The 27,809-nt window shown below is 38.7% G+C and overlaps 2 protein-coding genes across 14 annotated transcripts in view; one reads left to right on the top strand and one right to left on the bottom strand.

Moving 5' to 3' along the window:
• The window catches only part of PRPF40A (pre-mRNA processing factor 40 homolog A), a 50,595-nt gene extending 49,998 nt beyond the window's left edge, over positions 1-597 (bottom strand). For 3 of the 12 annotated variants that reach the window (XM_070070923.1, XM_070070924.1, XM_051849557.2), the window contains exon 1: positions 180-468. In XM_070070923.1, the coding sequence (XP_069927024.1) occupies positions 180-389 (210 nt within the window). In that variant the 5' untranslated portion in view covers positions 390-468. Of the gene's footprint in view, positions 1-179 lie in introns of all 12 variants that reach the window. The other 9 variants (XM_051849558.2, XM_051849560.2, XM_051849562.2 and 6 more) reach the window with 8 other exon arrangements.
• A 351-nt stretch (positions 598-948) lies between these two features.
• Positions 949-27,809, top strand: ARL6IP6 (ARF like GTPase 6 interacting protein 6). 2 transcript variants are annotated; one of them, XR_001793578.3, is made up of 5 exons: positions 949-1,928; positions 3,403-3,456; positions 14,710-14,842; positions 24,856-24,931; positions 26,387-27,809. XR_001793578.3 is itself a non-coding variant. In XM_002712176.5 (4 exons), exons 1-4 carry the CDS (start codon positions 1,529-1,531, stop codon positions 26,478-26,480), a joined length of 681 nt encoding a protein of 226 aa, XP_002712222.1. In that variant the 5' UTR covers positions 949-1,528; the 3' UTR covers positions 26,481-27,809. The 2 variants fall into 2 exon arrangements, 1 of the variants encoding a protein (XP_002712222.1); XM_002712176.5 differs by lacking the exon at positions 24,856-24,931.

Below are 27,809 nucleotides of genomic sequence, written 5' to 3'. Positions count from 1 at the left end.
TCAAAGGTCCCACATACTTCTCTTTGTGCAGCCCTGCCCTGCGTCTCTCTCCCTCGGGACATAGCCCACCATCTGGAGTTCTTCCTTCGTCCACTCCACTCTTCTCCTTTCGGAGTACGCTTCCTGTCTGCCTCCGTTTTTCATTGTGCCGCTTTCCCCCTACACCACCGATCCCTTACCGAGGGCCGTCTCCTCAGGAAGCCGTCAGCGGAAACCCAAGAGCTGGAGCAGAGGTTGGAGCCGGACAATCTCGGCTCCCCGTCCCCAGGACCCCGCGAGGGAGGTTGGTTCTCCATTTCACTCACCATGAGGCCTCCACGCTCGGCTCCCGTCCCCGGCCTCATCGTCGGGCTCAGACTGCTCGGCCGGCGGCCACTGCCGCTACACATACCAACAAGAAGCGATCTGAGTGGCTGGCGCCCGCTGGGGCCAAAGGTTAAAGGATGCCCTGAGCTATGGGGCGGGCTCAGCGGGGCCAATAAAATGACAGGCTTCTCCGCTGTCCAATCGCAGTGCGCCGCCGACTCGCACTTCTGCGGCGATTGGCTCTGAGCCTCAGCCTCACTCGGCGTCCCGTGCACGGGAAGGGGGGGAAGAGGAGGGACAAGAGGAAGTTTCCGCGTCGAGTCCTTTGACTGGAAAACTCTACCAACTTCCTTTCGGCGGAGGAAGACTACCGTGCCCTATCTTCCCTGAGCTCCAAAAGCCTCACTGCGTAGGGGTGGGGTATTGGGGCCCGCCGCCTTCACCATCTCCCCCGCCCGAGTTACGTACGCGCCACAAACCTGCGGCCGCCCCCAAGAGGGTAGGGTGGGGTGGGGTGGAGTGGGGTGGGGGCGGGGTAAGCAGCTTCCAGCGTTAGCGGTAGCTGGGGCAGGATGCGCGCCAGTGCGCGCGCTGTGTGGGAGGCGAAGGGGCGGGGAGGGACGGGCTAGCGAAGAGGCGTCCAGAGCAAGGGAGCTCTGCCTGCAGCGGCGCAGAGCGCGCCGAGTCGCTGGGAGGGAAGTTGTGGGTGGGGAGAAACACGCCGAGAGCGGGATGGACTCCCGAGGCAAAGCGACGGGTTAGGAGGAGCAGACTGGGGAGCAGTGTGAGCGTAGAGGGGGAAAAGCACGCAGGCTCTTGAATGTGTATCGGAAGGGCCTGGGCGAGCTTTAGGACCCGGTGTTGACTGTGGGGCTGCTGGGGCACGCGCTTGCCTGGGTGGCGACGCGCCGGTGGCCGGGACTAAGCACGCTGGGGAGAGGCAACTCGGCTATTTGGGGCCTCGGCTTGCCTGTCCCTGCACGCTTCCCTGCGCCCGCTCTCGCCTGCTGTCCCGGAATCGGCCCGCGGCCGCGAGGCGCCCAGCCTCTCCGGCGAGCCCTCTGCTCCCTCTCGGCGCCGCCGCCCACCCTCTCGCACCCCTGCGCGCCTGGCCGGGTGGTGGAGGCCGCAGCGGGGCCCTGCCGCTGATTGGCTGTTGCGGTCGCGGGGCGGGGCCAGTGAGAGACGTTGGACCTCGGCGGTTCTCGCCGTCTTTCCCGCCATGTCTTTTGTGGAGAGCGGGAGGCGTTCTGCGCCGCGCCGCCGCCGCCTCGGCACGCCGGTGCCCTTCGCGGCGCCGCAGTACTCCGCCTTCTCTCAGGGGGACAGCTGGGGTGTGGGCGAAGTCGACGACGAGGAGGGATGCACCCAAGTGGCCCGCGACTTGCGGGCAGAGTTCTCGGCTGGGCCGTCGTCGGAGTCCAGGAGAGGTTCTCTGTTCCCGCCAGATGGAGATGGGTCGCCGGTGCTGCCGGAGAAGCGCAACGGCATCTTCCCGGCTGCTGCGGGAAGCCGAACCTCGGCTCGGCAGTGGCCGGTTCAGGTCCTTTCTATTCTGTGTGCGCTGCTGTTCGCCATCCTCCTCGCCTTTCTGCTCGCCATCGTCTACCTGGTCGTAAAAGGTATCGCAGCCCGGGCCGAAGAGTCTGCCCAGAGTTCAGATGGGCCCGGGTGTGGCTCTCGCTTCCGTCCAGCCCTCAGCCCCCGCCGTCCCCAGAGCAGGCAGGCAGGCAGGCAGGCAGCCGCGTTCCCCCAGAGCCCTGTCTGTACCTTTCTGTACCCGTTCCTCTTTGTCCTCGCTGCCTGGGCGGAGGTCCCTGGTCTGCGATCGGGGGACCCATTTTAAGAAGAGGTCTCTCAATTAAATGACTTGGAAAGAAGTATCCAGGTCGTTGAACAAGTGAGGCAAAACACTGGCACAGTTATGTAAGCGAACTGCACAACACCTCCTAGCAGACAGCAGGAAGTGCGTGTAATTAAATAGGCTATGAGTATGGAAGGGCGTTGATCCACAAATGCCTGAAGATATGTTGTCCACCAGCCCTTCGCATTACTCAATTTCTGAAGGGCAAGGATTTCCATCCCACAGCCCAAAGGTCGACTTTTGGAGGTGAAATAGTCTCAGCTTTTTTCCAAGATCAAGTTTGTAACCAGGTGTAGCATGCAAAGTTCTGCGTGAGGTACAGGCTATTCTTTCTGTAGTTTTATTTTCCCATGTCTGAAGTTGAAATATTGGCCAGATTAGAATAAAAATAAGTGTTTCTTGAAAGTTTTTCCTAAACTGACGGGTGTATTATCCGAGTATGGTTTTCCGAGTATTGTATGTTAAATTGAAGAGTTAAAATCTCAGTGTGTGATCACACTCGGGTGTGATCATGGCTAAATTAATGAAAAAGAAAAACCAAGAAAGTGTTGTATGGAAGCATCCTGTACATTGTCACTCAAGTGTTAGCTTTACTTCACTGAATAAATCTATTTCTTTCCAGTTTTAGTTTTTCTCCATTACCTTCCAGCCCTAGGATGTTGCAGATGGCTCTTCAGTGCTTAAAGTGTTTGATTTTAATACAGAAGGCAGATTGGCAAGTTCATGTGTGAGGTTTACTTCATCAAATGGCATTGGGTGTAAACCCTCACTTTTAAATGTTTGCCAGTGTTTCATTTCTCAGCCACTCCCCTTCTCCCTTTTTGCCACTGGATCCCTGATAGTTTTTGTCCCAAGTGATTGCCTTTGTATCATGAAGTCATAAAATCACAGTAAGTGGAAGTTTGTGTAGAAGACATTGAACTCTGCTTGTCTTTGAGAACAGAGAAAGGACCTGAACTCACTACTTAGCATGCCCTTTAGTTTGTTTTGCATGAAATGTCTTTACAACATTCCTAGAGAATAAACATTACTCTCATTTCCTATATGGCAGCCGACTCCTGTAGTGATTTTCTTTGCTTGCTGAAGAGCACATCACTAGATAATTGTATCAGAATTTGAGCCCAGTTCAGAGCACATTCCACAGCTCCACAGCATCTGCTCAGCCTTGGAGTCACTCTTGAAATTATAAAATAATCTTACTTTTCTACCTATCTTCCTCTTTGTATTTACAGAGTTGCATGCTGAGAATTTGAAAAATGAAGATGGCATAGACACTGGGCTGTTAGGTATGGACTTAATTGTCAATGAATTTGATTTTGAGTTCATTTTTGTTTGTTCAGATCATGTTTAAACTATAAAATTTGATGTATAATACTTAGTGTACATATAAACCATGCGCAGTCAGTTCATTCTTATTTCCTATTTGCATATGTTTGATGTTTTCAGACTATTCATATATATGTAAGCAGTATGTTTCTTACATATTTGCTGTAATTTTATAATGGGCATGAGAAAATGTATGTGTATCTCTATTTTAGTCCTGTTTGCTACAGTTCATTTGATTTTATCATAAATTGGAGGGCAGTTAAACTATATAATCAAATCATATGATCATTCTATGATTCTGAACCTTGAAATCCACTTGCTCCCTCAATCCCTTCTGAATGCTTCAGTTTACTTCTTCAAGGCTACTGAGCTCAAAGTGACACAATGTATTGTCTGCCTGGTTTTGCAGAAGAAACTAATCTTCAAGTTAGAAGTTAGTGTGTTAGATATCACATGGAAACTTTAGCTGTGTTCTCAGCTTGTTGCATGAGAAAAATGTACATTAGGTACTAATTTTAACAATATGTTTTTATTTCATAGTAACAGCCAAAGTTACAAAATAGCATTTGTTGAACTAGCATTTCTTGATATGACAGAAACTTTTGAACTAGGCATGAATTCTAACCTATTTGAAAATACCAGATTTCACATCTCTGAATAGAATTAGTGGCAGTTGTTATCTGAAGGAAGGGCTGCTCAGTATCAAAATGAATATAATAAGAGTTAGTCATGGCCTTTCTTCCTTTCCCACCTCTAGGTAAGCTTTTAGGTTTAGGCTTTTTTATAATTATGCAGTGAATCATCACCTACTTTAAATTATTTAAATTTGAAATTTAGATAATAAACCTTATTTAGTTAAAGTCACATTACAGGCATTATTTTTAAGGTTATCCACAGGCCTAGTTGATTACACTGATCATGTACAACAAACATTAAGTTGTTTTGCACTGCACATTGGCTTTTGCATCTGTCACATTTTTCCAGGTTATCACATTTTACAAACTAAATCCTGTTTCCAGCTTTGCAGTTTTTCTTCTACGGTTTTAATATCCTCCAGGATATAGCAATGAGTATAAAATGATCTTTTATTTGAGGTAAATCTGAAATAAGAACATACGAAAAATAAAAATTTTAGCAGAATATACTTAATCTATGACATTTGTTATTAAATTATATTTAGTGCTTGTATTTTTTATATATTTGTATATATATGGCACTGTATTTGTATATATATGGCACTGGCCATACAGAATTATAACATTAGACTGGAATTTCTTCATTGTATTTTGTTTTTTAAAGCTTTGTTTATTTGTTTGAAAGGTGGAGAGGCAGAGGCAGAGGGAGGTCTTCCACCCACTGGTTCACTCCCCAAATAGCTTCAAAGGCTGGAGCTGGGCTGATCCAAAGCCAGGAGCCTAGAACTTCCTCCAGATCTCCCATATGGGTGCAGGGTCCCAAGGACTTGGTCCCAAGGACTTGAGCCATCTATTGCATTCCCAGGCCATAGCAGAGAGCTGGATCAAATGTGGAGTAGCAGGGACTGGAACCCTTGCCCATATGGGATGGTGGTATTGCATGTGGCTTACCCACTATGCCACAGCACTAGCCCACCTTCATTTTTTTTTAAGAAGCTTCTCAACCTTATTGTGGGTGTTTATCATTCACTTAATCCTTTTTGTGGCCAGGACCAGATTGGTAGCATTTACTACTCTTTCTGTTTTGGTGGTTTTTTTTTTTTTGTTTTTTGTTTTTTGTTGTTGTTTTTTTAGATTTATTTATTTGAAAGAATTAGATAGAGAGGGAAACAGAGAGAAGGGCTGGTACTGTGGCGCAGTAGGTTAATCCTCCGCCTGCAGTGCTGGCATCCCATATGGGTGCCGGTTCTAGTCCTGTCTGCTCCTCTTCTAATCTGGCTCTCTGCTATGGCCTGGGAAAGCAGTAGATGTCCCAAGTCCCCTGCACCCGTGTGGGAGACCGGGAAGAAGCTCCTGGCTTCGGATCCGTGCAGCTCCGACCATTGCAGCCATTTGGGGAGGGAATCAGCAGAGGGAAGACCTTTCTCTCTGTCTCTTCCTCTCACTGTCTGTAACTACCTCTCAAATAAATAAATAAATAAATTTATTAAAAAAAAAAACAAACAGATCTTAGGTCTGTCTGGTTCACTCAGCAAATGGCTGCAGCTGGGTCAGCTTGAAGCCAGTAGCTTCATTCAGGTCTCTCACTTGGGTCGTAGGGGCCTAAGTAGCAGCAGGGACTCAATCGAATCAGTGCTGTTGGGGATGCTGGCATTGCAGGTGGCAGCTTAACCTGCTATGTCACAATGCCACAGTTGAGAAAAGCTCACTCAGTTTTTTTCTTACTGTGAAAAAATTATTGAATTCTTTGAATTGCTGGGGTTTGGGATTTTTTTGTTGTTTTTATTTAGAGATACAGACAAACGGGGTGTGTGTTGTTGGGGGGAGGCTTTGTTCCACTGGTTCATTCCCCCAAGTGTCCACAATAACTGGGGCTGGGAGCCAGAAACTCAGTCTAGATCTCTCTCATGGGTGGTGGGGTTACTTAATCACTTAAAGCATCACTGCTTCCTCCAAGGGTCTGCATTAGAAGGAAACTAGAATCTGGAGCCTGGACCTGAAACTGAGTACTCTGTCTTAACCATTAGGCTAACCATTTAGCCCCAAACTTGCTAGTGTGTAAACCTTAATTTTTTTTTAAGGGAAAGGGTTTACTGGGGAAAACCCAGCAGACCGGAGGGAAAGGGTGAAGAAGGAAAGAGAAGGAGAAGGAGGCCAGCGCTGCTGCTCACTTGGCTAAACCTCCACCTGCGGCACCGGCACCCAGTGTTCTAGTCCCAGTTGGTGTGCTGGATTCTGTCCCGGTTGCTCCTCTTCCAGTCCAGCTCTCTTCTGTGACCCCGGAAGGCAGTGGAGGATGACCCAAGTGCTTGGGCACTGCACCCGCATGGGAGACCAGGCTTCAGATCCACACAGTGCGCCGGCCGTAGCAGCCATTTGGGGAGTGAACCAACTGGAAAGGAAGACCTTTCTCTCTGTCTCTCTCTCACTGTCTAACTCTGCCTGTCAGAAAAAAAAAAAAAGGAGAAGGAGAGTGTAAGAGAAAGAGAGGAGAGGAGCTAGGGAGGAGAGAAGAGAGACGAGAGGGGGAAGAGGAAAGGAGAGCAGAGCAGAGAGCGAGAGAGAGCCCTTATAATTTGAGACCATACTCTATTTAGAGTGATGATACAGTGCTGAATGTGGCTGGGTGGAGTAACTCAAATATTTCATCTAAAATTCACAAATATGTTATCCTAATCTCTAAGCATAATCTGTAAAGTTGTGTGTATTATCTACTCAAACTATCAAAAGAGCAGTGACTAAGACAGAAAAAGAAGAGAAAAACAAAAGCTAAAAAGGACTGGAAGGATACTACCACAGTGTTACTCTGGGTTTTGAAATTATTGGTTAACAGGAAATTTTTTTTTTTAATTTTCTACAGTACATACATACGTGTAACCTGCAATTAGAAAAATTTAATGTAAAGAAAAACACAAACTTAAGAGAAAGAAATAGTGCTAGTTTAATAGTTCACAGTAATGCCTTTTTAAAAATTATTTCCTTCCAAACTAAAACTCAAGACAACATATATTTTTTATGTTATGAGATAACATAGGTAATGGTTTCTTAGCAAGAATTGTCAGTGTGCAGCTAAATTATTGGTCATAAAATCATAAAGTTGTTTTTTTTTTTTTTTTTTTTTTTTTTTTTTTTTTTTTTTTTTTTAAGATTTATTTGAAAGGCAGAGTTATGGGGTTTGGGGTGGGGAGCAGGTAGAGGGAAAGATAGAAATCAGCCAGTTCAAATGTTCATCCACAAAGGGTAGGGCTGGACCAGGCTGAAGCCAGGAACTTCTTCCTGGTCTCCCACAAAAGTCTCCTTTTAACACATAAATGCAGTACTAAAGAGCAGACATTAGAACTCTGAATCTTAAGAAACTGGTTTGTCATTGTTTGTGTGGTACTCTAAAGCCCAGCTTTGGTTTGAAGAGATGTTTCATAATACTAGTGCAGTCAGGCAAACATTACTGGCATCAGAATCTCATTTTAAAACTGGACTTTTTTAGTCTTTACCTGATCTAAAATACTTGATTCAATAATATGGGATGAAACCCAAGAATTTGCATTTCTTAACAAATTTCTAGTTAAAGCTGACGCTCCCCCTATGAGGGCTTTACATTGTGTTCTTAATCACAAACCCGAGGTATCAAAACAAAATACCCTGAAGGTTTTCTTTTTTCAATTTATATCATCTTAGACCCTATCAGTGCCTTAAGATTCCTTTTTGTTTTAGGTTTTTTTGTTTGATTTTTAGGAATTGTAATTTCATGACTTATTCTTCAGAGTCTTCTCAAGAATTAAGGGAAAACTGAACTATATTTTCAGTAAGATTTATTTGATCTTGAAATTATATTGGGCCCTTTTATAAATTAACATACATTATGGAATTTTAGTATTTCTGCATCTCAAAACATTTTACTATTTCACTGTTTTAGGAATTATTTTAATGCTATTCATTATTTTCACCTATTTTGAAAGATGGAATAATGATGGAACCTTTTCTAGTTGGAAGCAGTCAGTGGATGTTAGTCTGTAAGCTAAATCTGATCTGCTGCCTTGAAAGAAGTAGCACTGGCTTGCCTGTTGCCTAATAGATTGTCTATGACTGCTTTCATTCTAGAATGTCAGAGTTGAGTAGTCGTGACAGAAATCTTAGGGCTCATTAAGTTGAAAATATTTACTGTCTGGCTCTTTTCAGAAAAACAGTATTATCATCCAGTTAGTTATTGAACAAAATAGATTTCAGGCAAGAACATCAACCGTCCCTCTATGCTATAAGAATGTATGACTTTTATCTTACTTGTTTGCCCTGACTTATTTGATACTGTTTGTAAGTGGACAAATGACAAAGGCAGTTTTGTATATAGATATGATTGGAAAGAAATGGCAAAAAGTCATGGAATTGATCGTTCAAATTGTTTATGAATCTGAAAATGAAAATGTTTTTTAAGTTATGTATCAAAGAATTGTTATTTTTAATCAAAATTAAAAGTCATGAAAGGCTTAAAAATTTCTTCAAATAAATGTGTTTTGATGATACGCGTGCAAAAAGAAAAACACAGAAGTAATGATATCTAAAATCAATATGTACAGCATAGATAGGTTCTAGATTCAGGCCTAAAGTTATCAGTTACTTACACTGAGGACCTACCTGATTTGGCTATATATCAATCACTTCAAAACCAGGAAAATTGGAAAAAATTTAGCTCTGCTATATTTATTTCTTTCAAAATTTCCAAAAGTTTTTTTTTGTCATTCCTATCATTCTGTAAATTATTGATCAGTTGAGTTTAAAAAATTGAAAAAATAAAAATTATCTACTGGACCTAGATGATAAGTAATGATGACTATTTTCCCTGGCATACTGCAGAGTACAAGCTTCAGAGGAGATATAGGTTTAACAGGAATGACAATGAGTTCATAGTTTAAAGCCTAGTGATGTTGAGTACATACATGGTTCATCCTGTTCTTGCAACATTTTTATTTATTTGAAATTATCCATAATAAGAATTTGTTTTATGGTTTTCCATGTTAATATAATATTTACCAGGGTTGGAAATTATGAGTGATAGTTGATTTTCAGATGTTAGTCATTTATCTTTCTGAATTTCTCCTGGTTCCTCATTTGTTTGAGCAGGAAGGAAAATAGAATTGCCACATGCTGGGTTGCAAGTTGTCAGGCAGATGGGTAGAGTCCTTTACCAGTAAACACACTGTGCTCATATTGCACTGGCAGGAAAGAAAAGACTCGTTTTCTTTGCTCCTGTACTTGGAAAGAAGTTTGAAGATGAACTGTCTAGCTACTGCCTTACCATGTAGCGATGCATTGCTCCAGGAATTTGAACTATCTATTGAATGTGATTTAGTTGATAGAGGATACTAAATTATTAAAATATATCTTTCTCTTAAGTTAGAATGCTGTCAGTCTGTTGTTGAGAAAAATCTACTTATATAAGCATTTTTATTCATATAAATACATTTAAGTACTTATTAGTAGGTAGCTGGTTGTAGCTTTTAAATTATCAGTGTGCAGTCATATTTGGTCCCACATATACTTGTGACAGGAGGAAGTTTTATAAAGGATGTATAAATAAGTGACTAATCAAGTCTTTAATAAGAAACCTTTCCCAGTTTTGGGAACATGGGAGTCTTGGGGAGGTTTTTGGTGGTAGTTTCTACCTCCATACAATATGTACAAATGAGGACCTCCACATCTGATTTCCTAAAACTTTTAAAGTTTACCTCCTCCTGAAGCCTTGATATTCCGAAACAAAATAAAAATATATGAGATAGTCGCTTTTGTCAGAAGGTTTTATAGAAGTACAGTAAGTTGTAAACATATTTTATTTTTAAAAAATAGCTGAAAACAAAATAGCTTATTTTTAAAAAGTGAGCCAAAACAAAATATACACTTATGTAATGAATATAAAATCCCAGAAGAGGAACTGGAATAGGAAACCTCCATCCATCCCCATCTTTGCTTTTGGTACAGCATTGAGTCCAGGTTTCAGTTGATGAAATAGATGAATTGCCATAATTTCATCAACTGATGAATATTTAGCAAACTATCAAGAAAAGAAAAGGATGTGCATATTTGAAAGTCTATCTCTGATAGCAATTCTCCATCTGGAAATTTGTAACATATATCCTTGTACAACTGTACACTGAAATACAAAATGTTATTTGCACATTGTTTTTAACAGTGAAAAACTAGCATAATAAAAATCTTTAACAGAACTGTGGCTGTGTGTACTGATAGGAAAGCTCTTCAACAGAATGATAAAGTGAAAACGGCAAACTGCAGAACTATTTTTCTGCTGAGAAATTCTATGGAAGATAGGCTGAGAAAATTATATACCTTTTGTCCATAACTGTTTAAATATATCTACCTATGTTTCCTTATGTAATTTTTGGAAAGATGCATCACAAATTAAGGAAGATTAAGGAAAGAAGATTTCATTTTTGTGAGCTTTCATTTTCACATCCTTTAGAAATTGTGAGTTCTTCAAAAACAATTTACAAAACATTAGCAAATTTCATTTCAGGATTCTGATGATATTGACCTGCAACAAATTGATTTGTTGGGAGTTACCAACTTTGGCTTTTTTTATTCATAAATGAATTGAGTAATTTTCAGAATCATACACATGTCTAGACTGCAATATTTCATGCACTTGTTTTTTTGGCCCAATCATTGTGACCTATTAGTAGAGCAGCTTTTGTTAACTTCACAATGAACATAAAATAATTAAAATGCTCAGTGTGGGGTAAGCTTAGATTGTGCAATATATAATTTTGAAAAAAAAAAAAGAATACATTTGTGTTATATTTCACAGGCACCCTATTAAAGAACCTAAGTAAAAAGCTTTGTGGGCTTTAGAACCTTGCACTTGGACATTTTTAAATGTGTCTTCTTTGGATATGTATAGTCTCCAAACAGAAAGTTTGTCTATTTCTCCTCTCTTTAGAGGGATTTGTTTTGTATATATTTTTTAAATATTTATTTATATGAGAGGCAGAGTTCCAGACAGAGAGGGAGAGATAGAAAGGTCTTCCATCCACTGGTTCACTCCCCAAATGGCTGCAACAGCCAGAGCTGGGCCAATCTGGAGCCAGGAGCTTCTTCCAGGTCTCCCATATGAATGCAGGGGCCCTAACATTTGGGCCATCTTCCACTGCTTTCCTAGGCCATTAGAGAGATGCAAACCAGTGACCATATGGGATGCTGGTGCCACATTAGGAGGCTTAACCTACTAAGGCACAGTGCCAACTCCTAGAAGGATTTGTTTAATAACAGCTATTTGGCAGTATAGCCATTTGTAAATTGTAGTTGTACACTAAATCTTGATTTGTTTCGACTCCCTTATTTTTGCTCAGCAGGAAGGTTAGGTTAAGGTTCTAGTGGCTCAAACTATCAAGATTGTTGGTTTCAAAGTAGTCAGATCCTCAAATGAGTTACTTTGAAACAGCTGTTACTATGGTCAGCATGGAATGTTCAGATGTAGCCAGTTTTGAGTCACATGACTATCTGTTTCTTTGCCACTTAGGGCAAAGATCTTCAGGTCTTGCCATTCTTCCAAGGTGCTTTACACATCTGTTCTCTGGCTGGTATGTATCCTCTTGTAGATGGCTTTGCCAGGAATCCCCAGCAGCGAGATCCTCTTCTCTCCCTATTCATGGAAATGCAAATATAGCATCCTTTATTCAAACCAGGGAAATTTTTCTCACATATAGGTATCCTTGTTCCACAAAAGCATTTTATATATATTATATATACCTAGGCAACTCGTTAGCTTTGTTGTCTATTCAAGACCCCCAGTTATCTAAGTATCTGTTTCCTAGTTATAATTATTTTGCAACATAAAACCAGAGAGATGCTCAAGCAATTTCTCCTTTCCTCTTCTGGTGTAGTCAACCTGGAGGCCATTGTCTATTTAAAAGCGGGGTAGGGAAAGGGAACTATCAGGAGATCAAAATTTAGTTAATCTTTAGAAAATACCTCACCACCTTTTTAATGCTAAATTGCTGGGAGTTTGTACTTAAGCAGTCTGTTACAAGGTGACTTTTCAGGGTCTGGGCTGTGGTACAGCGGGTTAAAGCACTGGCCTGCAGTCCCGCCATCCCATGTGGGCGCCGGTTCTAGTCCTGACTGCTCCTCTTCCAATCCAGCTCTCTGCTATGGCCTGGGAAAGCAGTAGAAGAAGGCCCAAGTCCTTGGGCCCTGCACCCATGTGAGAGACCCAGAAGAAGCTCTTGGCTCCTGGCTTCAGATCGGCGCAGCTCCAGTCATTGTGGCCATTTGGGGAGTGAGTCAGCAGATAGAAGACCTATCTCTCCCTGTCTCCACCTCTCTCTATAACTCTGTCTTTCAAATAAAATAATTTTTTTAAGATAAAAATAAGGTTACTTTTCAGTTTTTCTTGTAAGAACAGTCATATGGATCAAAACTCAGTGTAAAAGAGTGAATGTTGAAAAGGCTTCCTCTCACACCTGCTTCCCAACCTCTTATTTCCTTTCCCCATAGAGAACCTTGTTATATTCTTACACTTTCAGAAAATTCTTATTTTGTTTTTACTGTTTATTTTATTTATTTGAAAGACAGTTACAGAGAGAGGTAGACACAGACAGGTCTTCTATCCAGTGGTTCACTCTCAAGATAGCTGCAACGGCTAGAGCTGTGCTGATCTGAATCCGGGAGTTTTCTCCGGGTCTCCTCCCACAGGGGTGTAGGGGTCCAAGGACTTGGGCCATCTCCTGCTATCCCAGGCCATGGCAGAGAGCTGGATCTGAAGAGGAGCAGCTGGGACTAGAACTGGTGCCCATATGGGATGCCAACACTTCAGGCCAGAGCTTTAACCTGTTGCGCCACAGTGCCAGCCCCAGAAAATTCTTATTATATTAAGTAGAATGTATATTCACTTTTCCACATGCATTTTTGTATATAATTTTCCTATTTTACATGAGTTGTATTGCTGTTCTTAACCTTATTTTTTTTGGCTCAGGAGTGTCTTGGGGATCTTTCCATGTTAGTACATAAATAGCTTGCTCATTATTTTACAGCTGTATAGTATTGCAATGTATGGATGTACTTGATTAACAAATCCTATGCAGTAGTTTCCCCTTCTGCATAGTTTCACCTTCCATACTTTGACCAGTGGCGAAGTGGGCTCTGAAATATTAGATGGAAAATTATATGAAGAAAAGTTCATTCTGGGTAGACTTTTGAAGTACCATGCTCTACCCCCTGAATGAATCATATTGTCAGCATATCCATGCCCATTAGTCACTTCGCAACTTAGTTACCATAGGCTTATGTGGTATTATTATTATTGTTTTCTAGTAAGCTTTTGAGAGAAACGATTTTACATAACTTATTACAGAATATATTGTTTCCTTATTGTTAATCTCTTACTGTGCCTAATTTATAAATTAAATTGCATAGACTTGCATGTGTAGGAAAACTATGTATATACATTTTGGTACTATCTGTATTTTCAGGCACCCCTGAGTGTCTTGGAATGCATCCCCTTGGAAAACAGTGACTACTGTATTTTCACTGCTGGTCATTTCGGTTGTTTCCAATCTTTATTATTATAAATAGTACCGTAGAGAACAATCTTGTACATGTATAATTTTATACATAAGTATACATTTAGGACAAATACTTGAAAGAAGAGTTACTGGATTGAAGTATACATATAAATATGTGTCATTTTAGCAGATCCTGCTAAGTTGCTCTCCATAGAGGTTACATCAGTTTACTCCCTCCAACAGACATGCATGAACAGTTTGTTTATTCACAGCCTCAACATCAGAGAATGTTACCAGATTTTTGGATATTTGACAATTGAGGATGAAAATGATACCTAATTTCTCTGATTATTAATGATGATACTGAATTGAGCATCTTTTCATGTTTAAGGTTCACTTACTCCTTTTTTGTCATATTTGCCTGTTTTCATTTTGAGAGTTTAGATTGCTGGTCTTTTTCACACTGATTTCTAGTAATTCTATTATAAGAAATCTTCCTTTTGTGTTATAAGTTGCAAATATTTTATTTGAAACATTGGTTATTTGATGTAATATTTGACTTTTACCATGCAAATTTAATAGTGTATGGGATATCTAGTTGAATTTATGAATCTTAAATGTTGTATCTTAGTTAGAAAGACTTTTTCCCCTCCCAGGCTATTTTCCAGTTATTTCTTCTGTAATTTTATTTTTATATTTAGATCATTAATGCGTTTTAGACTTTAGCCTGACATAGGGTATGGAGTATGGATTCTACTTGTTTAGTTGGTTGCCCCATTGAATGAGTAACATTTTAAAATCTAGTTGAGTTTAACAAAGCAAAAGATGTTTTATTCTTGATTTTGCTCTCCTTTCTACATAATTTAATCAAAATGTTCACTGATGTGGCTTCTAGTTGTACTTGAGTAACGTATACTTCTATGTGGATCAGTTTATACTAAGCTCAAATGTCTTATTGGTTATATACAATTCAAAACAAAAAATACACATGATCTAAACATGAGGATACTGTTTTAATTTAAACTGTTGTAGTATTAATAATTTGTTTCCCCCTCTCTCTTCCATTAAGGATTCTGGACTCTGCTTATAATATCCCTAACTGCTGGATTCTCCTGTTGCAGCTTTTCTTGGACAGTGACTTATTTTGATTCTTTTGAACCAGGAATGTTTCCTCCTACTCCTCTTTCACCTGCCAGGTTCAAGTAAGTGTTCCCATGTCTTGTTGCTTTTGTAACCCATTCCAAATACGTTAAAAATATGAATGAAGCAAAATGCTATTTGTGGTTTATGATCAGGCTTCCAGTCTTTAATCTATAAAACACAAATGATACAAGTTTTTTAGCTGTGAACTTGGGAAAAGAATTTAAAACTCCACATTTAGATTATGTAGTTTTCTTTTAAAAAGCAAAATTCAAGGAATTATCAAAGAACTGAGAAGCTGGTGGCTGTCTGTCTTTTTGGAATGGAATTTCATTTAAAAGCTTATGAAGGTGGGCTGGCGCTGTGGCTCACTAGGTTAATCCTCCGCCTGCGGCGCCGGTATCCCATATAGGCACCAGGTTCTAGTCCCAGTTGCTCTCTTCCAGTCCAACTCTCTGCTGTGACCCAGGAAGGCAATGGAGGATGGCCCAAGTGCTTGGGTGCCTGAACCCGTGTGGGAGACCAGGAGGAGGAAGCACCTGGCTCCTGGCTTCGGATCTGCACAGCCCCGAACGTAGCGGCCTTTGGGGAGTGAACCAATGGAAGGAAGACCTTTCTGTCTGTCTCCCTCACTGTCTTAACTATATCTGTCAAATATTAAAAAAAAAAAAAAGTTTATGAAGGCAAAATTAATGTCAAAATTTGAACATTTTATTAAGTTCACATGTAAATGGTCAAGCTAATAATTGGGTTGGACTTTTCCTCAGGATTTAAACTTTGTGTATCTATTAACAAGCATCCATGGCACCAATTTATGTGCCTAGAGCAGATTGGATACTTTTCATAGTGGAGCAATATTACATTTCTTTGATCTGCATTTTCTGTTTTCAAAAAATGCAGAAAATTCAACAGGCAATGTTCTAATCTAGTTTATTCTTACAAAGAAAGCTTCAGTTTTAAATATAAACTTCCAAAGTTCCTATTTTGTTACGCAAATAAACTAGACTATTTTGGGGGGGTAAAGGGTGGTACTGTTGGTGAAGACTAGAAAATAATTTCTTTTAAATTTATGTATATTATTTTAGTTGTAACTCTTACTGTCATCTCCAGCTCACCTCATGGACAGGTTGAAAGATTCAGATCATTTATTTGAGACAAACTATAAATGATAGTTACTAGTAATCATTAGTATTGTTGACTTTCATTATTAGTAAGCTTCCAAAAATTTTTCTGACTTAAAAAATAATGTCATTAACATTTTTCCTTCACTTCAAAGGAAATGTGAATGCATATGTGTATGGTATATTTGTGTATATTATTAAATTATTTAACACTTTTTTTTTTTTAAGATTTATTTCATTTATTTGAAAGAGAGTTACAGAGAGAGGTAGAGTTAGAGAGAGAGGTCTTCCATCCGCTGGTTCACTCCCCAGATGGCCGCAACAGCCAGAGCTGCGCTGATCTGAAGCCAGGAGCCAGGAGCTTCCTCTGGTCTCCCACATGGGTGCAGAGGCCCAAGGACTTGGGCCATCTTCTGCTGCTATCCCAGGCCGCAGCTGGGACTAGAACCGGCACCCATAGGGGATGCTGGCGCTTCAGGTCAGGGCTTTAAACCCTGCACCACAGCGCCAGCCCCTTAACACATTTTTATTTATAAAACTAAAAACCATATACTTGCTGATAATTCTGTGTATCTGAGGTAGATGAATAATTAATAATTAAATTGATTAAGAATTATACCTAAAGTGCAATATCATCCCATAGTTTAAATGGGTACCATTTAATTGGAAGGTTTATTTTGTTCAGTGATTAGTATTCAATTCATATTTATATTTTTCTGCCTGTTGACATCAGTTACTTCAATAAGAGAGAGGGGCCTCATATAATGAGACCAATAAGTTACAAGAAAATATCTTAATCTTTTTCTTCTTTTTTTTTATCTACCCTGAATTCCAGCCCTACATTTCCAGCTGGATAGTAGATCTTGCTGCCTGGGTTCAGAAAGCATCTTGTAACTTAGAGTTACTGTAACTCTAGGCTTTGTCTTAGAGACATCAATATCCATCCATGATAGCAAGCCTGAAGTCCTGATTTATACCTTTGCCAAGTCCAATCCTAACCGTCTTTTCAAATGTTCTTGGAAGACTCCTTTCTGGATTCCTAATACTTCTGTACTGTTTAAGGCCTTGGCCAATTTACTTGATTCCTTGGTCTCCCATCCTCCAAGATCTTACTCTTTTGTCCTGAATAGTGCTGTTTTTCTAAAAGTAGAAGTCTCAACTCTCTTCAGTGGCTTTTCCACTGCCTTCAAAAATAGTTCAGTTCTTAAGTACAATGTAACAAAATGACCCTGTCCTACTTTCTCAACTTCATCTTTACATATTTCCACAACATACTACATATTGTAGTCACCTAGTTATCTTGACATCCTTCAAATAAACTAGTGATTTAGAGATGTCATCCCCTTTACTCTTGTGGTTTCTCCTTAAAGTGTCATTTTCCCATTCTCTTTCACCACTGTCACATTTTGTAAGCCCCATAATTGTTAAAAGCATTTGGAATTAGAGAAAGTGTTTTAGTGTTCTCTTAAAGATCTGTAACTGATGGCACTTAACTGATTTTTAAAAAATTATCTACATGTTGGGCCAGCCCTGTAGCACACTAGGTTAACCTAACTCTGCCTGCAGCACTGGCATCCCATATGGGCACCAGATTCTAGTCTCGGTTGCTCTCTTCCAGTCCAGCTCTCTGCTGTGGCCCGGGAAAGCAGTGGAGGATGGCCCAAGTGCTTGGGCCCCTGCACCCGCATGGGAGACCAGGAAGAGGCATCTGGCTCCTAGTTTCGGATCGGCGTAGCTCTGGCCATTGTGGCCATTTGCGGGGTGAACCATCGGATGGAAGACCTTTCTCTCTGTCTCTCTCACTGTCTGTAACTCTGTCAAATAAATAAATAAATAAATAAATCTTAAAAAAAATATATCTACATGTTTTATCAAACTGGAACCAAAAGTTAAGGGCCTTGATTTTCTTTTTTTTTCTTCTTCTTTTCCTTTCTTTTTTTTTTTTTTAACTTTTTAAAGATGTATTTATTTATTTATTTATTTATTTGAAAGCCACCGTTACAAAGAGAGAAGGAGAAACAGAGGAAGAGATCCTCCATCCTTTTGGTTCACTCCGCAGTTGGCTGCATTGGCCAGGGCTGGGCCAAGCCAAAACCAGGAGCCAGGAGCCTCCTCCTGGTCTCCCACTTGGCTACAGGAGCCCAAGTACTTGGTCTATCATCCTCTGCTTTCTTAGGCCGCTAGAAGGGAGCTGGATTGGAAGTGGAGCAGCCAGGAGGGACTTGAACCTGAACCTCATGGGATGCTGGTGTTACATGTAGTGGCTTTACCCCCTGTGCCACAATGCTGGCCTCAAGGGGGCCTTGATTTTTCAATGTGATTGTTAGTTATCCAGTTTTAATATGAGGTAATATCAGATCATAGACATATATTATATATGTATGTATGTATATATGTGTATATATACTTGTTAGTACAATCCTAACAGTTTTGAAACATACATACAAGATATATAAAAACACACAAATAATATATTTATCAAAGTAAATACAAAATATACTTTGTACGTGTATGGTTATAGAATTATAAATAAAGTGAGAACCCTGCCCTCTAGTGTTTGTGGAAAATATGCACTTAACTCCAGAAATGTCAGAGTGTGTTCCCTTTATCACCAGTAGAGTGAGTCCTTGTGCAGGGAAACAGCTTCTATACCTTTTGAGAAAGTTGACATCTTCAAACTTTATTTTCTTAGAAATCAGTTGGTTAATAATATGAAGCATCATACTTTCATAAAAATCTTTGTAATGGGTTATATATTATTACCTAAAAGAAGCAATGATGTCAATATAAACATTTATTTTGATTCTTTGTTGAAAATAAACAGAAAATAATAGAGATTAGGAACAACTGGGAAATTACAACCAGCTACCAGCATTTTAATGTGTATCTTTCCATTTATACATATTTTTAAAAATGAAATTGGGACTACAATGTACTGTATTTTCCAAGAGACTTTAAAAATCCTATTTAATTAATCTATTAAGATAGTAGTCGTTTGTGATCCTCTGCAGACTTAACCACATTTGTCCCTCACCACCACCTACCCTTTTAGCAGAATAACTAGTTGGGAAGCTGGAAAAAATTTGTGAAGCCATATTTGATGTGGATATCCACTTTGTCTCTTTGAAAACATATAAATTCAGGACAAGAGAAAATAGTACCTGTTGATATTTAGCAAATACTAGATGAAAGATTTAAGTAAATCAGCAATTTGGATTAATCATTAGAAGGCGTTGAGATTAGAAATTAAATTTTTCTTGTCTCCAGGTAATTTTTTTCATATTCAGTATTCCATATTTATTAGGTATATTTTAGAAACTCATTTTTCCATAAGCTCAAGACCATTAGTAAACAGAAAAAGAACTTTGCAAGGTATATTTTCAAACAAGGACCTGATGGATTTCAACAGTATAAAATAGTCCTGTGAATTTGAGAACTTGGCTGAGTTAGAAAGGTATAGTACAACGTTATCTGTACAAACTTCTATATTAAGATAATGCCTTCATTTTCTTTGCTTATTTAATCCAGTAGCCTTCTAAATTATATGGAGGAGTATGTTTTAGTTGTTACTGAATATCTGTTACACTGTTAAAGAACAAGAGACTGAGACAGGCAGTAAGCATAGATTCCTTGGAGTCTAGACATTTTCCCATTTCTTACTAGGTTACTCATAATCCTCCTTTTTCTGTACTACCTTATTATCTGCTTTAATTGTCCTTGCCAAGATTTAATGCATGTACGCCTGTCATCAACCCCTGCAAAAATACTGCAAAGAAACAGAACTCAGAGCTTTAAAAATCTTGAGATTAATTCTGAGCTGGGTCAGAGGCAACACTAGACCTTTTAAGTCCTTTTTCTTGGGGAAGGATTTCAGTGTGGATAGATGTTCATTTAAAGTACATTTTTCCTAAGAGTATATCATTAACAGGAACCTATACTGTATTATCTTAAAAGGTTCCTGTTAAAGATTTTGGGTGAATCCTATTCCTCCTAAGGCAGCTTCAGGTGTTATCGTTAGTCTAGTTCCTTCATCGTTTTAACAGATAAAACTAAGTGCCAGATAGGCAATTGCATAAGGCCAAGTAATTTGCATATAGTATAGTTAGTACCTGACTTCGTGTTTATTGTTTTCATTTGCTGTGCTAGCCAACCTACTTCCTCTACACTATGAAATAAATCAACAGGAAGAATCTCATTAAATGAAACATTTTATTGACAATTAACAGGAACTCCCAACTTTTGCTGTGTGGCAGTTTTGCCCTTGCATTATTGCTAAACCCAGTCACAGTTATTAATATCCCACTTTCTTTGTCTTTTCCTTCAGTGTTTGCTCCCAGTGACAGAGAGCTGTTTACTTTTAGACTGTACTACACATTTCACATTATCTGTACACAGTCACCATCTAGTGGTAAAATGATGTAGCTGCAAGTTTATAGACAGCTAAAAATAAAAACTACTTTATGATTGTAAGCCACCCCATGGTAGGAATGTTATGGTATAGCGATACATTTAGTGATACTATCAAAAATGACAATGCAAGCAATGTATTCAACAAAGTCCCTTAACTTTGTAATTAAGGATGTGAAAATTATAAAAGTCTCATCGGCCAACACTGTGGCGAAGTGGATTAAGCTGCTGCCTATAGCATCCCACACAGGCACTGGTTTGAGTCCTGGGTGCTCCACTTCCAATTCAGCTTTCTGCTAATGTGCCTGGGAAAGCAGCAGAGGATGGCTTAAGTGCTTGGGCCACTGCACCCATGTGGGAAAACAGAAGAAGCACCTTGCTCCTGGTTTTTGCCTAGTCTAGCCCAAGACATTACAGCCATTTGGGGAGTGAACCAATGATGGACGACCTCTTTCTCTCTCTCTCCTCTGTCTTTTGAAGTCTTATTGCTGACATGGAAAAATGCCTAAAGGTCAAATTTATCATCACATTGGGGCCAACATTGTGTACTGAATAAAGCCACCATCTACAATGTAGGCATCCCATGTGGGTACCAATTCATGTCCTGGCTGTCCCACTTCTAATCCATCACTATGCAAATGGCTTGAGAAAAGCAGTGAAAGATAGCCCAAGTGTTTGGGCCCTTGCCATCCATGTAGGAGACCCAGGTGAAGTTCCTGTGCATCCTGGCCCAGGACAGGCCATTGTTGCCATCTGGGGAGTGAACCAGCAGATAGAAGATTCTCTTTCTCTGTGTGTGTGTAACTCTTTCAAAAAAAAAATCTTTAAAAAAATTTTAGCAGTACATGTTCATAATCTTTAAGGCATTAAGTTGTGGATATATACAACTAAAATAACTTGGGGATTCCACAATAAGGTGTTCTTGGTAAGTAAAGTTGGTTTATTCATTTCAAATCCAGAGCTAATTTGTATAACCAAAACATACACTGCAAGTACCCTCTAATATCTAGTGATTTCCTTATTAAAATAGCTGAAGTTATTGTGAACAGAGTTACTATGCCAAGGAAGCTTTTTATATCAACAAGATAGAACTGTTATTTTACGCTGGAGATACCACAGAGATTTTATTTCCGAGGAAGAAAAAAAAAAATCAGTATTTGTATTTAAAGTTAGAAGCATTGGGACGAGTGTTGTGACGTAGCATGTAACGCTACCACATGCAGTGCCACTTATTCCAATCCAAAACTTGCGTTTTTGAATCACTTAGTGAGAAACTGACTTTAAAATTTCCCTCCTGTTGAGAAATACTACAAAAATTAGGTATCTTAAAGTCACATCATTGTAGATATTGAAGAACATCTGGTTTTTTAATCCTTTGAATTCTATGCTAAAAGACTTCTCGTCTTGAATCTGAAAACTGAAGATGAGTCTTTTTGAGGCTATTTGTTTTGAACAGCAGAGACACAGAGAAAGAGAGAGAGCTCCCATCTGCTGGTTCATTCTCCAGATGCCTGCAGTAACTGTACTGGGCTAAGCCGAAGCTAGGAAATAGGAAGTCAGTCCAGGTCATCCTGTCATCCTGTGAGGAGGGCAGGGTCCCAGCTACTTGAGCCATCATCTGCTGCTTTTCACTCTGCATTAGTGGGAACATGGAATTGGTAGCTGGAGTCAGGACTTGAGCCCTGACGTTCCATGTGGCAAGCATGTGTCTTAACCACTGGTCCAAACGCCTGACCCCTAGAATGAATGCTAAAGAATTACCCCTGGGAAAGCTGTTTATTCCCACATCCCACGTTGGAATACTTGGGTTCAAGCCCTGGCTCTGGCTCCTGATTGCACCTTCCTATTAAGGCAGACTCTCAGAGGCAATGGTGTTGATTTAAGTAATCCATGTGGGAGACCCAGATTGAGTTCCCACTGCTGGCAAGAATTATTCCAACCTTGAGTATAATTCTGTGTTCAGTTTGGCGACCTTGAATGTATGTGTTTTGTTTTGTCTTTAAGATTTTATCTATTTGAGGTAGAGTTACAGAGAAAGACAAAGGTCTTCCGTCCGCTGGTTCACTCCCCAAATGGCGGCAGTGAGCGAAGCCAAGAGCCAAGAAAAAGGAAAGGATAAAATCTGGCAATAAGTAACACTGACCCAAGAGAAGACAATCAGCAACTGATAGTAAACCACAGCAGACTTTCAGCTTGAAAAATACTAAGCAAAGCACAGCTCTGGCACCATGCCTGCTTTGTCATCTGACTTATCAGTTGCTTAAACTAGTAAACTCACAGTTCTTGCCTATGAAGGAGGGCAGATAATATTGTTTTAAATCCCAGTTTACAGATGAGGAAATTGCTGACTTGCTTAAAAGTCCTGCTAGTATACGGAGTAAGCTGCATTCGGAAACCACCTCTTATGATCTCTAAGCATTTTTGAATGTACCAAACTACCTCTCATAATTCACAAAGGGATGTTGAACATACAGAGTGTTCCGAGTACAAAACTGGTTAGTGCTATCTCTCATTTGTTTCTTATCAGTGCTGCTTTATGCATATGGATACCTGTGCCTCTTCAGCAACGCATATATAACACATTTGTAAACAGCCTAAACAAGAGCAATAGCAAACAGCTGCAAAGCAACCACTCATTAGTTATACAGGCTTATGAAAACAAGAAAAACAATGGTTAATATATCTTAGATGACTTTGTTACATCTACGCATGTCTTTATTCACAGTAATGATATGTATTTTAACCTTTCACTTCAAAAGCAGCACTATATTCATTAATAGTGACAGCATTGATGTCCAAATAGTTCCTAGATAATCAAACTTCATGATTCTCAAATATCAAGGCCAAGTTCTTGATCTATCTCTTTTGTCAGTAGCTTTTCTCTCATACTGCAATTAGCCATCTGACATCTGTTTCATTAGTTCATGGCCATAAAGAATCTGATTCAACAAGGAGGCAGCTCTCCAAAATTTGTATGAAAGAATAGTAGATTGAATTCATTATGCTCAATGTTAAATCTAGTGAGCTTAGAAAAGAAACTTCTAATTTAAATACTAAATCACCCACTTTTCTTGACTTCCAAGGCTTATATTACACCCCAAACTAAGAAACTATAAAATTTTCCATCTTGCTTTTATTGTATTTGGTTACATCTTCTTAAATTCTTAATGTTAAAAAGAGCAGAGCGAATCCAGAGAAGACCCTAATAACATAAAGAGAAGCTAATGCTGAATAAACAAATTTATAAGATGGCAATACTAATCCTAAATCCTGAATTTTTCCGGAACTTCTGGCCAAATATTCTACTTACATTGCTAGGATAGTGACTGCAATTTAAAATTTCTCTTTATTGATCTTTTTTAATGATTATATAAAAAATACGTTGCATATTGTAAATCACAGAATTATGGGTATATAACTTTGAAAGTAAAAGGCTGCATAAGTATAATATTAAGTAACCACAAAATAACTACTGTTAACAGAGTTCTGGGGTAATGACTCCAGATTTATTTTTCCCCAATACAAATAATATCTAGTTTTATTAGAGATTGTTTTCATAAATAATAATGCTATTTCAAGAAGGACATGGGCAAACAGTGGTTAATAGTATATGACAACTTTCACACTTCTTCTTCAGTTGACTATCAAAATTAGCAAGCCACCAAAAACTGAATGCACTCTTCTGATATCCTAAACATGAAATGAGTGAAGGTTCACATTTCACATTTAGCATGTTGTTTGACAGCTTTTTACAAGCCAACCTTGGCTTTCAGGAATTGAAATGAAAATGACAGAATTATCAATCTGAAGAACCACAGTCTAGAAAAGGAACCGTTGCTCCTTCAAGAAACACCATCTCAATGTCACTTTTAAGTTGGATTGCCTGACATACTGGTTACAAATTTAGGGGGATAAGATCTCTGGGTTTAAGGAGTTAATTCTATGCTGAAAATGGAAAGGGAGGAGGACATAAAAATGAATTTTACTTTTTCTACACCACAAAGCGTTTTCGCCTATGTTTGTCAACAATAGGGAATCTCTCCTAGGAGCCAACAGGAATTCTCTCAGAAACTAAAAGGGAAAGGAATTTTCCTCCCACATGAATCAAGTTTCAGAGTCATTGTGTTAGTGAAGTATACTTCTTCCCCCAAAACAACAGTGGACTGTTCTGTATGCTAACAACATAGCTTTAAGTAAAGGAAAACAAAATTGTGCATTGTTATGAAATTTGATTTTAAAAAGTAATGTTTTAAGCTGCACAGTTATCAAAATGTACATGCTGCACTTGGGATTTTCAGCACCTTCTAAATCCCTCATACTCAATTTTAGCTCAGATATTAGCTTTAAGATTTCTCCCCTTCTATAAGCCTAATTACTCTTTTATGATTTAAACATGCTGTCTGCAAAAATTACATAATTATTTATTTGAGAGGCAGAGAGAAAGAGGCAGGCAACTCTATCTAATGGTTCACTTCTCAAATTGCTTGCATTGGCCAGAGCTGAAGCCAGGAGCCAGGGACAATTCAGGTCTTCCTTGTGTGTTTTAGGAATCTGGTTACTTGATCCGTAATCACTGCCTCCCAGGGTCTGCATGGTCAGGAGCTAGAGTCAGGAGCTGGAGTGGTAAGTCATATCCAGGCACTCATATGTAGATGCAAGAATCTTAGCTGCTAGTCTAAATATCTGCTCCTGTCTGCACAACTTTTAACAGCACATTGTATCACTAGATTCTGATATATTTGAGGGCCATACTGATTCTTACATTTTGTGTCTGCTATATATAATATAATTCCTAAATACTCATTCTGTAAGTTTGGGTTAATGGAAAGAGAATTGAATTTAAAGAAAAAATAGATTAATGTATTGTTTATTTTCTTAATGAGAAACATAGCAAAGAAGTGAAATCAGGGAAGTCTCTGAAATTTGAACCCTTATTTTCTTCAATGACACTGGTAAAGTTCATTGGAATATGAAACTTCTCTTTAATTTCTACCAAAAAATGTTTTAAGACAAAAGGATACAGAGAATTACGGGATGTTGTTTCTAAAAGAAAGATAAAAGGAAATGCTTTGTAAATACAGCTATTTACTGGTATTAGAGGAGAATTAGCTCTAAGACCCACCCTTGTTGTGCATACCAGAATCCATAGATGTTCAAGTTCTTTATATGAAATGGCAAAATATTTGCATATACCCAATTCATATCTTACTGTGTACTATAAATCATTTCTAGGTTACTTAAAAATGCTAATACAATGTAAAGGCTATGTTAACAATGTTATATTGTTCTGGGAATAATCACAAGAAAAAAAGCATTTACATGATATGTACAAACAGGTTTTTATACCCCAGCTTTTTTATTTTTATTTTTTTAAGGATTTATTTATTTGAAAGACAGAGTTACAGAGAGATGCAGAGACAGAGAATAAGCGAGACCTTCCATCTGCTGGTTCACTCCCCAAATGGCTGCAACGGTCAGAGCTGGGCCCATCTGAAGCCAAGAGCAGGAGCTTCTTCCTGGTCTCCCACTTAGGTGCAGGGGTCCAAACACTTGGAACATCTTTCGCTGCTTTCTCAGGCCATTTAGAGGGAGCTGTATCGGAAGTGGAGCAACAGGCACCCATATGGGATGTGGGCATCACAGACAGCAGCTTTATCTGCTATGCCATAATGCCAGCCCAGAAATAAAATATTTTAAGTTAAATCTAAGTGAAGTGTAAGAATTGGAAAAAATAATGCTAATTAATGAAAAATGTGTAGTATAAATCTTATTTATAGCTTAGAATTAGGTATGGGTACACATAGTGACTATGAAATGGTGTAAAGGGGTCAAACACAACATTTTGCTCTGAGTAGTTAAACAACTATATTTATTAATCAGGGCAGTATTTGACAGAGAATTAAAATTGTGTCTACTATTAATCCTGTAGATCTCTATCTTTTTTTAACTTAGCATGTATTGATGTGTATAAATTTGTGAATGTTGCTACATCATAAGCACTTTCAATAAAGATGGTTGGTGTTTCTGTTAAACCAAGTTAAACTTTTCTTTTATGATGTGTTTTTCCTTTTTCTCTAGGAAACTGACTGGACACTCCTTCCACATGGGCTATAGCATGGCAATTTTGAATGGCATTGTGGCTGCTCTTACTGTAGCATGGTGCCTCATGTAAATCCACACTGGAGCAATACTGTTGGCAAAATACAGTCTAAATTGTTTTGTAATAACAGGAAAGAACATCATTGCCTACTCAGAAGACTGAGAAACCTAATGTTCATTATATGGTTCACCTGTGTGTCGTCATCGCCATCATTATGGAAGAACTTTTCAAGCATCATTCTAGAGGCTAGACCTTGGGAGTATCTGAATATTAAGTTTCAAGTACTTTCTTAAAAGTATAAGGTGTTTACCTCATCTTTTTACTTTTGTACGTGTAGTTCTTTTAAATTGTAGAAAACATTTTAATGGAAATCAAATTTGAAAACTTGAATACCAGTTAATGCCTAATTTCCCTTGTATATAGTACATTTTTGCTAAGAAATACTGATTTTACTGTGTAATTAAGAAAGAATTATTTCTTATTTATACATTAGGAGAGTAAGCAATACATATTACACCAGCATTTTATAGAACTTACTTTTAAGTAAGAATATTTAGATTTTGATACTCATATAATCAAAGAAGGTGCATGTGTATTTTTATGGGAGGTAGTTCCTTGTGTCTTTTTTTTAACATATTTTCTTTCCTACCACATGTTAAGTTTTTATGTTTTTAAATTATTACATTTAGACAATTGTAAACATTATTTCCTAACTGGTATAACCTAATACTCACCCTTTTTTACTATTTTGCATTTTAAAAAACAGAAAAAAACAATTTTTTAAAATTAAGTAAAATTTTTTAAGTGACTGAAAAAAGATACATTGTATCAATAAAATACTGAGAAATTTGAGACTGCTCACTATTTCTATTCTCACAATTCTAAATATTTATATTGATATATATATGGTTATTTCCAAAATACTGATATTTCATTTTCAATAAACAGGAACCCAAAATTTTAAATGTAGAAATGCTTGAGCTGTGTTTTTATCTCAAAAGAATTAGTTACTAAAGTGGAAGAGGTATTTTGATATTCTATATATGTACAATAAACTTTGTATAATACAATGTATAATATAGTTTCTATAGTTTTTTAATTTTTGTATTTAAATATTCTATAATTATGGTGTTAAGTTTTGTTTTCACAGTAATTTAGCCTTAATTGTTCAGTTTCCTTACTAAATACCATAAGCCATTAGAAAGGCATCTCAATTTTTGAAAGATGTATACTTTATAAAGGTACTTTGCTTGGGTAAGGAAAAAGTAACATTAGTAAACCACTGTGTAGTGAACCTGCTTATTGAGGCTAAATGGAAAATGAATGTGTGCAGAGAATTCCCCTGAACATTATCTGCTAAATATTGTTACTCAATAAACAAGGTGCTTTGCTCTTCAAAAA

The sequence above is a fragment of the Oryctolagus cuniculus genome, chromosome 3 (genome assembly GCF_964237555.1).
Source record: "Oryctolagus cuniculus chromosome 3, mOryCun1.1, whole genome shotgun sequence".
NCBI classification, from domain to species: Eukaryota; Metazoa; Chordata; class Mammalia; order Lagomorpha; family Leporidae; genus Oryctolagus; species Oryctolagus cuniculus.
The sequence above is the reverse complement of the archived record's forward strand: the minus strand, read 5'-3'. Positions and strand labels throughout refer to the sequence as shown.